This window comes from Micromys minutus, assembly GCF_963924665.1.
Source record: "Micromys minutus genome assembly, chromosome: 23".
Taxonomy (NCBI): Eukaryota; Metazoa; Chordata; class Mammalia; order Rodentia; family Muridae; genus Micromys; species Micromys minutus.
Window position 1 is genome coordinate 45,865,347 of NC_137958.1, and position 13,564 is coordinate 45,878,910.

A 13,564-nucleotide genomic window follows, 5' to 3' on the forward strand; every position below is an offset into this window, starting at 1 on the left:
GCACAGGATTGTTCAGCGAAGGAAAGGACTTCTCATAGAAAATTCAGTTAATAGGCACTGCCGGCTCTCACCGCCACTTCGGCAGTTGCTCAGGGCACTGACCTTCTATTTTGGCATATTCTGTGAGCCTGGTGTAATTGATCAAGGCAGCTTTCTCCAGACATTTTCTGACCACTTTCTTCACCTCCTCCGCAGGGATAGGAGTGGCGATGTCTTTCATTAAAACCTACAGAGAGGAGAGATAAGTGGGGTGGCCAGAGGAGAGAAGAGGAGAGACAGTACATAAAATACATCCTAAAAACAAACGACACAAATTGCCCGAGACCTGAGTGTTCCTGGGAAGGGGGAGGGGCCTTCTGTAACTTGCAGGAAGTAATGAGTCGGCACTTCACAACTGGGACCTAATCCTTCAGTCTTGGTTCCTCCTGTCTAAGCCTCATTTGTGCACATCAAACCTCCCATAGGCCAGGTCACCAGGATTCAGTGTGACTGTCACTTCTTCTCCAGGGATCCATGGTACCATTAGAGCAGATGTTTCAGATCAGGGTTACAGCCCTTGGCATAAGTGATAAAGTTTGTCTTGCACAGCCCTAATATACAAGCCCCAGGTCTGCTGAGTTATATGTGGAAAACCTGCAGGAAACAGTTCCATCATGGATGGGCATCATTTTGGCACGACGCAAAATTCACAGATTAAACGTTAGCAGTTGTGATCCGCAGAGCACAGTATGCTGGAGTAGGAAAAGACGAAGGGGCGTCTTCACCTTCCTGGACCAAGTGCTTTATGTGAGACCAAGCACTGAGACACAGCGATATTTTCTTCCGTTTTGGATCTAAAAAGAATGTTCTTTTGTTGGTGGGTTCCTAAGATGCATTCTTGGCTATTTTTTTTTTCTTCACATGTTTTATTGTTAACAAGGAGCAAATTCGGCTATATAAAACAATTCTAAAGGTAGCTTTAAACACTTCCTAACCATGTGTCGACACCATTCAGTGTAACTCCTATTGCAAATTGTTAGTCATGTTAGGCAGGTGATTTTCTCGTGGATTTAATGTAATTGTTATGCTTTGTTTGTATTCAAACAATGATACATACGATAAAAAGATAATAAAGGTTTTTAAGTGTGGCAAGTATTCTACAAATCTCTTCAATTGCAAAAGGAGCCTGAAAACATCCATTTGAAACATTACTTTCTTCTCTTTTTAACCAGTGTTTGGATGAGTTTCTTCTAGTATACAAGCATCAATAAACCCTGGCAGTAGCTTCAAATGTTTTAGGCAAGATTTTCTTTCTTGAAAGTAGTTAACTTTATCATTTAACAGGTCTTTTATTATCAAATTCAATTAACACATATTTGGTACTTCAGAAACAGAAAGTAGATACTTTGTAGCCTGAAAAAAAAAAACTGTGCAAAATAAAATATGTATAGCATATTATATTTAACGAAACCTTTGCCAAGAGGTACCATCGAGATGCTGCTGTTTTACTTAAGCGCCTGTGCTGAGAAACTTCAAATAATAGAACAAGTAACAAGCAATCAGAATGTCTATGTTTGCTCCAGAGGTGAAGCTAGGATTTAGATATTATTTTATATCCTCTAGGAACTTATGCTCTTCATGTGGAAAGGGAGATTTAAACCCTGGTTTCTGTCTAGGGGTTTCAGCTTTCTCTGGGGGCTCTTCCAAAGCATTAAAGGTGTTAAAAATCCACTTGCAGATTTTATTTTGCCTTTAAAGTTGCTAGTAAGTCAAGAAAGATTAAAAAAGTAAAATAAAATAAATGGCCCATAGCATTTGTTTCGGTTTAGCAGGAGATGTGATTAGTAACTGTAACTAGGATGCGTTGTCACCTGCCTCCTGTCACCAGGCATCTCTGGATCATGACCCCCTCCCTGCTGGGAAGGAGGAGCAAGAACCTGTCATGGAAACCAGGGCTCAGAGAGGCTGTGAGATACAGAAAGTAATGTAATTCTAAGAACTCACTTATTTGTAATTGGCTTAAGAACGGAATAAATACTTTTTTTCTAAAAAGAGTGAAGACTACAAAGGCTTTTAACAATATAAAAATTCTAATAAAGCCTGTTATTGAATGAATGCTTTCATTCAAGCATTCATGCAAAACAGAAGACAAGGGTATGACATGTGTGAACTTAACCTATACTCAAACATTTCATTTTAATCCCTGGGTCAAACTCTATCTTTCAATTTCTGAACAATTTTCTTCTTCCTTTTCTAGCAGACATGCTAACAGGTAGTAATTTCTAAAGTTACTTTAGCAGAAAGATAGATAAGATAAAGTCAATAAATCAGGTCCAGCATAATAAAATCACAAGCTATAAAGAATAAACAAAATTGTTCATAGTTCTTATTGTGAACACTACAATGCTAAAAAGTGCTGGAAAAACCAGTGAGTCTGAGTGAGAGGATTTTGAAAGGCAAGTATGTAGTAGCCTGGAAACTAGAAACAACTCAACAAGCAAACAACCAACAAAACAGTTCGTGAGATGACAGGTGGGGGGAGATGCAATGATTGAGAACATCAAAAGACAATGGTAACACAGTGTTCAGAAAGGATGGTAGAGGAAAAGCTTCCAAGGAGACAGTGAGAAAATCAGTAAGAAAAGTTATGGGCACAGTGAAGCTCGCTCAGTTCAACACCTGGAACTCAGAGCCACAGGACACAAAGAGCATCTACAAACCCTCATACATACCCTTTCAAGTAAGGAGAGTGTAGCCTTCAGAGCACCCTCAGGTCGTCCGAAGGGAAAGCAGTATCTTTAAAAAAAACAAGAGGGACAAAAAAGTGAAACATCTAATATTAACCCTATGATGATGCCTTTGGTTACTTAGCATTAGCAGAGAACCTTGAAGACAAGTTAAAATATCGAGTCCTCTTGGACATTATGTTAACTGTTAAATTTTGCCAAGAGTATAATTCAATGTCTTGAACTAGAGAGGTGCCAACTATGATGAAAATGATTCTCAAGTCTTCGTGGAACATGTACTAAAAGACCAGACATTAAGGAAGACACCCCAGGGTCTCTGTAGAGAGGATTATTGTATGACACCTAAAAACTTCTTGTTTAAGGTTTGGTATTTAAGGTCCTGATGGAAAGAAAATGATTTTTCTCACACTTGCTGGCATTAACATGTGGGAGAAGGCATCCATCCTAAACCTAACTTCTAAGACCAGCAACGTTCACTTCCTCCAATTTAGACACTATACACAGCAACCATGGTGCTTAATTCTTTCACCTTCTTAGGAGCATGCAAACCCTGTGCAGAATTTCCTCAGGAGAGTCAGGATCCCAGTGTTTCTTCTCTGATGGCTCCTAACTACAAAGTGGGTGCTACAAACCAGGGAGGGGCTTCCTCGGGAACTGAGCTCAGGGAAAGAGAGCTCGGGTAACAGGTGGTGGTTTCTTTTCACATCAATCTCCACACCAATGGAGTCACAGGCTTCAGATTCAGCAATAACCCCACCACCCCTCCCAGGCTGTAGCTCCCTCCCCAGGAGCTGCAGGCACTATGCAGTTACCCCACTCGGATTTAAGAATCTGTCAACTAATGAGTTGGGAAGTTCTCTTCTCTCCAGGTCCTACTCAATTATCCAGTAGCCGCAGAATGAAATTATTTTTCTCGCACTGTAATCTGAATGGATTTACCTAGAACACACTTTAAATTTCAAGTTAGAAATCGTTTGAAAAACTCAATTAAAAAAAAAAAAGAATAAAAGATGCATTTCTTTCCTCATTTTAAAAGAAATGTATTTGAGTTTGTTTGGAGACTGTCAGTTTTATGAACGTTTCTCCAGTAGAGATAAATGCAAGTGCATACTTCCCTAATTTAGTTCGCTAGGCTTTTCTTAGGAGGATTTACCACCTGCTTTCTGTTAGAACATATACTCACTGAGTTTTGCCTCTCCCTGCCATGTTCCCCCACCTCCAGAAAAGCCTCAATCAATTTATTTTAATAGCGGTACCTGTGAAATGGTGCTTTTTAGACCTCAGCAAATTAGTGAAGTAGCTTTACTCATTCTGTATACTTTAAAGCTTAATCCACATTTAAATAAAGTGCCAATTGGCTCCTTGTAGTTCCCTCCCCTCGCTTAATCTTTTCGTTGTATTTGCATAATCCACCCATTGTCTTTGCTATTGTTTATTTCCACTAACCTGGGGGCGACACGTTTTATGAATGGAATGTCACTGATCCTCAGATTACATTTAGGATTTCAGGGCTCTGGGGTCCCAATGGGTATGTTCTGAATTAGCATTGGCTGTGCAGGATGTGTAAATAATTCAGCACACTTAGAGTAATCCTGAATCAATAACTGTTAGAAAATAACAGAAGCTTAATTAATCTTTATAATGCATTATAAAAGAAGGGAATCATTTTGTTCTGCCTCCTTTCAGGATAAATATTTTGGGTTTTTTTCTCTTTTCTTTCTCTCTCTCTCTCTTTCTTCTTCTTCTTCTTCTTCTTTTGTTTTTGTTTTTGTTTTGTGACAGCTATGCAACATCAAAGTAGAAACCATTCAATTTATTGAATAAAATTCAATCACGTGTAATACCTAATCTGAGTGAGCCAACCTCATCCCTGCCTTGGTAAATGAGTTTTACAGATAAATGAGATAGCTTAGACTCATCCCATGATTAAAGCACTAATATGTATTGAAATTCGATGTGCATTGTGAACACTTCCTCCAACAGGCCTTTCACAGTACAAGATCGTGAGTCCTTCACCTTTGCTCTGCCTTACCCCAAATGATTCCTGTGTTTAGGAAAGAGGAAAAGGTCACATTTTAGCTGATTCTTTTAATGTTTGGAACTTATGCACTCAAACTTTGAACCTGTGTTTTCACTTCTTGAGTTTGCAGTTTTTGACAGGCTACCAATGCCCTGCTATGAAAGAGAACCCCTAGCGTTCAGTATTTGGGGTTATGGGGATTCACCCCAGAATGTTACATGTGACAGATAAGTGTCACCTGCGTGAGCTCTAGCCTCAGCCCCCAGTGCTGGGTAGTGGGATGATCTAGAACAAATTGCATGTATTTAAATTATAACATTTCTTTAAATTGTGACACTGTGTCTACCTTTTTAAAGTGTCAGCAGTGGCAAGGACATTTACAAACTTTCCCCTACCCCTGGCAGCCCGTGATTAATTTCTATCTTTGGATGAGACTACATGTCTAGAATCTTACCTAAGAGTGTGTAGTTTGTAGCTTTTGGTGTGTATGCGTGATCACTTGGCACTTCATCCATTTGTGTTGGTGGAGGCTGTACCACTCTACATGGTCACGGTTTATCTCATCTTCAGTACTCATATGTCTTATTTTCATTTAATTGTAAACAATTTTGGTATGGACTACCGCTCATTCTTTGGTGTACAGGGACTTTACTCTCAAATGGGAAAATGTGTAGGCATCAAATAGGTCCCATCTGCAACAGGTGTTTAGAATTTCAAGACCCGCTAACCTGGTTTCCAGAGTGGGTTTAATGCCACGGCATTTGAAAGTTCCGTTTCTCCATATTCAGATTTGCTGTTGGGATTCATACCTAGTATCTATGCTAAGAGGCTTTTGTTTCTGAGGCTGGACTGAACTTCATTCTCTTACTTCAGCCCCTGACTCTGCTGTTTTAAGCTGCACTTCCCTCTTGAATGATGATGTTTCCTTTCCCCCAGCACACTTTTTCTCCCTCTGTCTGCTTAGTGAATTTCACCATTTGCGATAATTCTTTACCATTTGAGTTATGGTGAGGCCAAATAAAAACAAGTATGGGGACACGAGAAAAGAATAGAACCCTTCATTTTGGAATCCCTTTGAAGGCTCTAGCTAGGTCAGGGGCAAACCAAGATTTTCAAAACAATTAGAGTTTGCTGTAGGGACAGTATTTCTTCTAAACAGTGATATTTTCAAATAAGAAGACTAAAATGGGAATAGATGACATATGATTTCCCTTCCCTACCTGTAAACTACACAGACCTAGGAAACTTACCAGAAACCCCATTTAAGGTAAAAATGCATTCTCAACTCTTATGCAATCCTATTGATTATGGTTTAACTTATTAGTTGAAACCCCACCTGTGGTATCTTCAGAGCCCCTCCCCCCTGTAATCTTTATTTTTAAAAGAGACTGAAAAAGGAGAAAAATGTTCTTGGCAACTTTTGAGATGTCGCTTGAAGACTACCAGGAGAACACATGTGGCTAGAGTTGGGACTCAAGTGGACTCTGGAGGAGGCCAGATCCACACTTGTGGGAGTGCCTGCTCATTTCATTATTCTTAATAAACTCTACTTTGTTTGATACTGTCCCATCCTTAAATTCCGTTCTGTGGTAAAGTCAAAGGTCAGTTTTTGCTGACTGGAGGTTCACAGAACTACAAGAGAACATGTGTACCCTCTGGAAGTCTCTGTAAACTTAACCTGTCAACACTATGCATCTATGCTACATGCATAACATTTTATACTATCTCCAGAGTGATTACTTGTTCTTTGAAGTGTTACTTTAACTTTTCAGTCTCATTTTTTTGATTGATAGATGCCCTGTTTTTTTAAACTTTTCTCTATAACCTTCCTCCACTTTCCCTTTACAATTTTCGCTGCCTCCAAATATTTGCCTCCCTTTGTTATTTATGTAAATCGGGCTCTTTCCTCCATATGAAATACTTTCCTCAAATGTCTAATGTTCAACATGTGTGAGCAGTATGTTACTAGAAAGTGCAAAGAAGCTGGGCTCGAAGAAGCAGTTCTGAAAGACAGTCCTTGAGGAAGGTGCCTCTTGCTAAGATGTTAAGGAAGCCTTAAGTATCTAAAGGTGTAGGGTTTTGATCTTGAGCAAACACTTAGGAGAAGATGTTAGCAACAAGGAAGCCTGAATAGTTGCTAGTGTAGGGATAGTCAAGTATATGAGTTGGGGGAGGCATGCTATTATCAAAGTTTTAACAGAGGTTTATAAAATCTTCCTGCCATAACTTTTGACATGAGTGATGCTTGTTTCCTCCTCAGTCCGGGTATCATCATCTTCTCTGGGGAATTACGATGGACTGATGCTGGTACGGGAGACTAGCGCAGGTAAAGAAAGCTGGGGGTATACATCACAGAGGGTTTGCAAATGATTCTTCACTCTCAAATATAAATATCAATTTGGTGGGAAGGAATATTCATAAAATTTGTTGATTTAAAAAAATGATTACAAATCATATACGTACAACATGATGGAGATTGTATAAGACAGAATTAATTGATGAAACAGTACTTCATACAGTCTAATAAAAGTGGTAATAGAAGGAAACATATTAGCACACTATTCTTTAGATTTCTAACCATTGGGTTCTTTGAGACTACCTAAAATCAGAGCAATAGTAGTATCAAGCTGTCTGTCTTTCCCTCTGCCAAAATTTCTTAGTATTGAAGCCTAACCATTCCGAGCTAGGAGCACTTGGTGCTATGCCTTATGTTCTGAATACAAAGATATCTAATAGATTAAGCAATCAAAGGGTTAACCATGTTCCAGTGGGACAAGTGGGAAGCCCATACTTGAGACTCTCCTTTGGCAGAAAAACTGGAACTGCCCCACCATAGGAAACTCCTTACTTGGTGGGACAGAGGAAAGAAAAGTCTCTAGAGCTGGGATGAAAATGAAAACCTACACAGGATGGAGGAAAGTACTGAAGCTTCAGCAGACACACATCACAGCAGGAATGGCTAAGCTACAAAGCCAGTGGAAACAAATGCCCACGGAATGAAGACTGGATCACACACTGCAAGCACTTGGACCCTACTGGTAACTGAGTAGTGGCAGGAAGATTTAACAAAAAATGTATTGGGACATGGAGGATAAAGCCTGATTGGAAAGACAGATACTTGGCTCAAACACAATACACACCTGAAGTGGCTGATCTGGTTTTCTAAAAGCAATGAAAGTCGGTCTTTTATCTCCTCAAATCTTTCTTTCTCTTCCACTGAAACCGTTCCAATTCCATCAGGCCTGGAAAAAAAAAAAAAAAAAAAAAAAAGAAAACAAACAAACCAGGAGAGTCAGCAATTTGTATGAAGAGAATATTTACCTTGAAAAATTTTATATACACAAATATATCCCCTAAATGATTCAGATAATCAAGTAAAAGGCATCTTAGCATTAGCTGTGTTTACACTGGAAATTTAATGGAAATATTTGCAGCCATTTACTTTGTTTTTGACCTAGAATGAATGGAATGGATTTATTCTCTTAGACAGCCTTCAAGGTAAATGCTGACAATAAATAGTTCCCAGATACACAGAAAACAATGACTAGTCCTTGAAAAATCCAGGGAAAATGTTCTCTAGTGGAATTAAACACCTGACCAATTAAATGCCTATCCCCTGAATGGGACTATTATAAAACAGACTGAATGGAGTGCAAATATCTTAACTGCTTCTCTTCCAAATGGAAGTATGCAAAACACAAGGCTAGAGATATTTAAAGTTCGCAAGAAACAGAAATTTTGTGAGCCTGACGCTAATAGATAAGATACACTTAGCAAACTATATTTAGAAAATTCTCAAAAAATTCTGTATCTGGCTATACAGCAGACGTAAAATTTGAGAAGACAGAAGTTAAACTGTCCACACTAGATCAGAAAACACATTCATTTTATATTTTCTTTAAACCTTTTATATTTAAGAATATCTTTGGTGCTTGAATGGGCAGTGGACGTGGCTCATTTTTTTTGATTATATTTTCCTAAAGGTGTGCACTCATTGTTCCAAGTATTAATATTAACACTTATGTATAAAATAGGTAAAAACAAGGGTTATTAAATGTAAAGAGAAGTGGTTGAAATCACATTACAAACAAGGTTTTAATTTGATATTTCCCGTTCGTGTGTGTATGTGCATGAATATATATTTCACGCTTGTCAACTAGTCAATTAGGACAAAAGCAATTAATTTCAAAGTTATACGTGAACCTTATTGACATAGTGATCTTCCAGTCACATCTAAGCATCACTTAAGTATGAAGTCTTTCTTCTTATGTACAATAAATAATTTGTTACTTCAGAAATTTACATGCTGTTGGGATTTAGTCTTTGAAAACATTTCTTGCAATTATAATTAATTTCTAAACAAGGTAATATCTAATTCTACATTTAGAATAACACATCAGTTACATTTATTGTGTAAGACTGGGTTCTGAATGCTAATTACGGAAAGGCTAATAACAAAACACTGGTATTGGTTTTGCATGTAGGAGGGAGAAAATGCCAAGTTTTCCAGATGACATCTACACTCTAATGCTGGTGTTTTGTACTAAATGCATCAGATGTCTTCACGTAACTGTTTCAAAACCATCTTTGACTTAGGGAATACTAATCCAAAAATTAGACAATTTTATTAGTTATTAGTAAACACTTGTGACAACGATCACACACACACAAAAAAATCTCTTTTCATCAGTTTTTTGGTTTTGTTTTCTTAAAGACAGGGTTGCATGTATCCTACTGGTCTCAAATGGACTATATGGCCAAAAATGTCTTTGAATTCCTGGTTCATCTTCCAAGTGCTGGCTAAAGGCACACACTCTTGTGCTGGTCATGTGGTTCTGGGAGATGAACCTAGAGCTTTGTGTATGTTAGGCAAGTACTCTATTGGCTTTAAGTCCACCAGAGAGTTTTATATAAGTCATTAACCTGGTATTAAGGTTATTTTGGGTATTCACATTCAACTAGCCCCAAATTATGTTGTTATACAGACAGCAATAGGAATGAATGCATTCTTCATGGTTAGTTACAGCAGGTTGTTTCACTGTAGGGCCTTGACAATTTGGTAGAAGACCTAGAAAGATGGGAGAAATGTCCGTCACATTTTGATGATTAGAATGACTCACTGACAGATGCTACATGGTGAGTTTGAGTGATTGATTATTCTTGCTTAAACTGCCTGATGACATTGTGATCGGCAGGGACAAGAGTATCTGGTAGGGTAAAATAGGGTTTCAGGTAAGGGACAGTGAAAGAGATGCCTCAGGAAAGGGTTTGCATCAAGATTTGCCGGGAAAATAGTGCAGTGTACAGTGAAATACTGTTGGCTCACCAACTCTGTTACTACCAAGCACAAATCAAACAGGTAAAGTGCACTGGGTGATATAATTTTTTTTATGTCCCGACCATTTTAATGTATAAGGCAAACTACTGATTATTAGGAATATGAGGTGCCTTTCTAATCTAGGTTATCAGTTCGGAATGAAAATTGGGTGCAATCGAGCCTTGGGGGAACAGCTTAAGGACTCTTAATAATAAAGGCACGAAATTCTGTGTTGTCAACAATGTTCTACTAACTCTTGCTGTCAAAGGAGACATTATGATTCTTAACCGCAGATTGTGAACTATGTACCTGGCACTGGGCAAGACGTTTGGCTTGTAGAACAGCAGACTGTTGCCTATAGTCCTGTCTGTCCTTTCCAAGGAAAGAGGAGGTTCAAGGAGGTGAGCTTACTTCTCCTCAACAGCAGAGGCCAGAGACTAGACTTGAACCTGCCTTTCCTGTAATTTGAAGCCAGTGTTCTCAAGTACCACCCCTTACTTGCTTTCTCTTTTACTTTCTTCAAAAATAAAGAAGAAGTGAAAGGAAAGTCCCACTCAGCCCTGGGGGTGGTATCTGACTAGCAATGCTGCAGGAAGAATTTTAAACATTCGTTTTTTACGCCAGATATTTCCTACATATGCAAGGTGGAAAACTTAAAACCCAGCGAGTTTAAAACAGTGTCTCTTCTCCTCTTGCTGAGGACATTCACAATGAAAGTGCTAAGATCTTGCTGTTTTCTTTTAAAGAAAGATTTATTTATTTAAGGTATGTGAGCACACTGTTATTTTCTTCAGACACACCGGAAGAGGGTCTCAGATCCCATTACAGATGGTTGTGAGCCTACATGTGGTTGCTGGGAGTTGAACTCAGGATCTCTGAGAGACTAGTCAGTGCTCTTAACCACTGAGCCACCTCTTCAATGCCCCAAAACTTTGCTCTTTTATATACACACTTATATATAAGTGATGTGTTCGCAGATGGTCTGAGCAAAATCATGGGTTTTAGCAGCATTAGAATAATAGTTTTTACTTAATTAAGTTATTACTTTAAGCATATGAATATTCTGTGTGGCTCTATGTCTATGTTCTACATGCATGCATGGTGCGTCCCCTCACTAGGTCCCCCACTGTTCTTGTGGGTCAGAAATGACAAGCTCCCCCTGAGCATTGCTCTAGTCCTCTTGGTCTTGCTATCTTTGTCAAGTACCAGGCATGCTACTATTTATCAATCCTTTCACATTCCTTTTTGGCTCAAGACCCTGGAAACGATCCCACCATTACAGCCTTTACCAGTCGGAGCCTTTATATGGGCCCATGGCGTGATCTCTGATCCCACCCCTCACTTGTCTTCCCCCCTCTCCGGCCTCCTAACTAGTCTCATCGTCCTATATGAAGATTTAATTTCTCATTTTTACAACCTGCCCTCCCTGCCCCCATGTTCACTGTACATAAGGCCACTTGCTATTATGACATAAATTATGAACCAGTTATTTATTCTTTCCCTCTTTCTTGCTATATCTCTGGTATCTAACGCGCTGGCCAAGAGACTGTTGCCGTTCTGTGTGAACATACTGATGAAACCAAAGGGTGCGACTCAAAGTGAGAGCTCAGAACCTGTGCTGTCCATCCAAAGGCTAGGGGATGCTCATCATTCCTTAGTAGTGTTAGCAGAGTTTAAAGGACTTGGAATATGTGTCACAGATCCATGTAATAGGAAGTTTTCTAAAAGGCAGACGGGAGCAGGGGTTATAGCTGCAGGACTTTGATAAAAGCACTCTTAAAAAGGGAAACATCTGTTTAGACTTAGAAGAAAATCTCTAGTGTTTATTTGTCATCTTGGTTATATTCAAATTGATTTACTTTAAATCTCAAGAAGGTATTTCTTCTCTTGAGGTATAGAAGGGAAAAATAAAGATATGTCTTTCATGTTGGTAGCAAGACTGGTCAAAGTGTGGTGATTGAAAATTCTAATGTCAATGATCAGCTTCCCGGCCCGAATGTTAACTGTGGTTTAACTCTAGGGCTGACACATATATATTTTTTTGAACAACTTTATTTAAAAAAAAAGATAAATGTACAAATTTTAAGGATTTTTGCATAAAAGTATATGAATACATTTTTGTCAATGTTTGGCTTTTTTTCCCAAAGGTTTGATAGTGTGCATTAAGGTCTTACTAGTTACGATGAGCACAAAGTACATATGAAACAGGATGTAACACGGAATTTGTCAACGTTTTCTTGGTGTATAAGGATTGAGCATAATGATTTTTTTCTTTTCTTTTCTTTTCTTTTTCTTGAGCTTCACACAGTCTGTGAGTAGTTTCTAGAGTGTTCAGTGCTTTCTGGGGTTTGTATCCCATTATCAGTGACTGCATATTATGTCTGTTCTTTTGTGACTGGGTTATCTCACTCAGGATGATATTCTCTAGATGCAGCCATTTTCTTAAGAATTTCGTTAAGTCATTGTTTCTCATACCTGAGTAGTAATCTATAGTGTAAATGTACCACAATTTTTGTATCCATTCACCTTCTGAAGGACATCTGGGTTCTTTCCAACTTCTGGCTATTACAAATAGAGCTGCTATGAACATTGTGGTGCATATATCTTTGTTGTGTATTAAAGTGTCTCTGGGGTATATGCTCAGAAGTGGAATAGCTGGGTCTTCAGGTAGTACTATGTCCAATTTTCTGAGGTATCGCAAGACTGATTTCCAGAGTGGTTGTATCAGTTTGCAAACCCACCAACAGTGGAGAAGTGTTCCTCTTTCTCTGCAACCTTGCCAGCATCTGTTGTCATCTGAGTTTTGGATCTTGGCCAATCTGACTGGTGTGAGGTGGAATCTCAGGGTTGTTTTGATTTGCATTTCCCTGGTGGCTAAGGATGTCCAGCACTTCCTCAGATATTTCTCGGCTATTCGATATTCCTCAGCTGAGAATGTTTTGTTTAGCTCTGTACCCCATTTTTTAATAGGGTTATTTGATTCTCTGGTGTCTAGCTTTTTGAGTTCTTTGTATACCTTGGATATTAGGCTTCTATCTGATGTGGAGTTGGTAAAGATCTTTTCCCATTCTGTTGGCTGCCGTTTTGTTTTCTTGACAATGTCCTTAGCCTTACAGAAACTTTGCAATCTCATCAAGTCCCATTTGTTAATCTTTGACCTTAGAGCTTGAGCCAGTGGTGTTTTGTTCAGAAAATTTTCTCCTGTGCCTATGTGTTCTAAGGTTTTCCCTACTTTCTCATCTAATAGTTTCAGTGTATCTGGTTTAATGTGGAGATCTTTAATCCACTTACACTTGAGCTTTGTACAAGTAGATAAGAAAGGGTCTATTTTCATTCTTTTGCATGCTGAGTGCCAGTTGGACCAGCACCATTTGTTGAATAGGCTGTCCTTTTTCCATTGAATGTTTACTGCTCCTTTGTCAAAAATCAGGTGACCATATACGTGAGGGCTCATTTCTGGATCTTCTATTCTATTCCATTGATCCACATGCCTATTTCTGT

General features: G+C 38.7%; 1 protein-coding gene across 16 annotated transcripts in view; it reads right to left on the minus strand.

Annotated features, from left to right (window-relative positions):
* CADPS2 (calcium dependent secretion activator 2) overlaps positions 1-13,564 on the minus strand; it is a gene marked incomplete at its 5' end in the record, with an annotated part of 458,357 nt that overhangs the window by 107,878 nt on the left and 336,915 nt on the right. For all 16 annotated transcript variants that reach the window (XM_080936279.1, XM_080936287.1, XM_080936273.1 and 13 more), the window contains 3 exons: positions 103-226; positions 2,712-2,775; positions 7,887-7,988. In XM_080936279.1, coding sequence (XP_080792405.1) covers positions 103-226; positions 2,712-2,775; positions 7,887-7,988 — 290 coding nt within the window. The remainder of the gene's footprint in view (positions 1-102; positions 227-2,711; positions 2,776-7,886; positions 7,989-13,564) is intronic.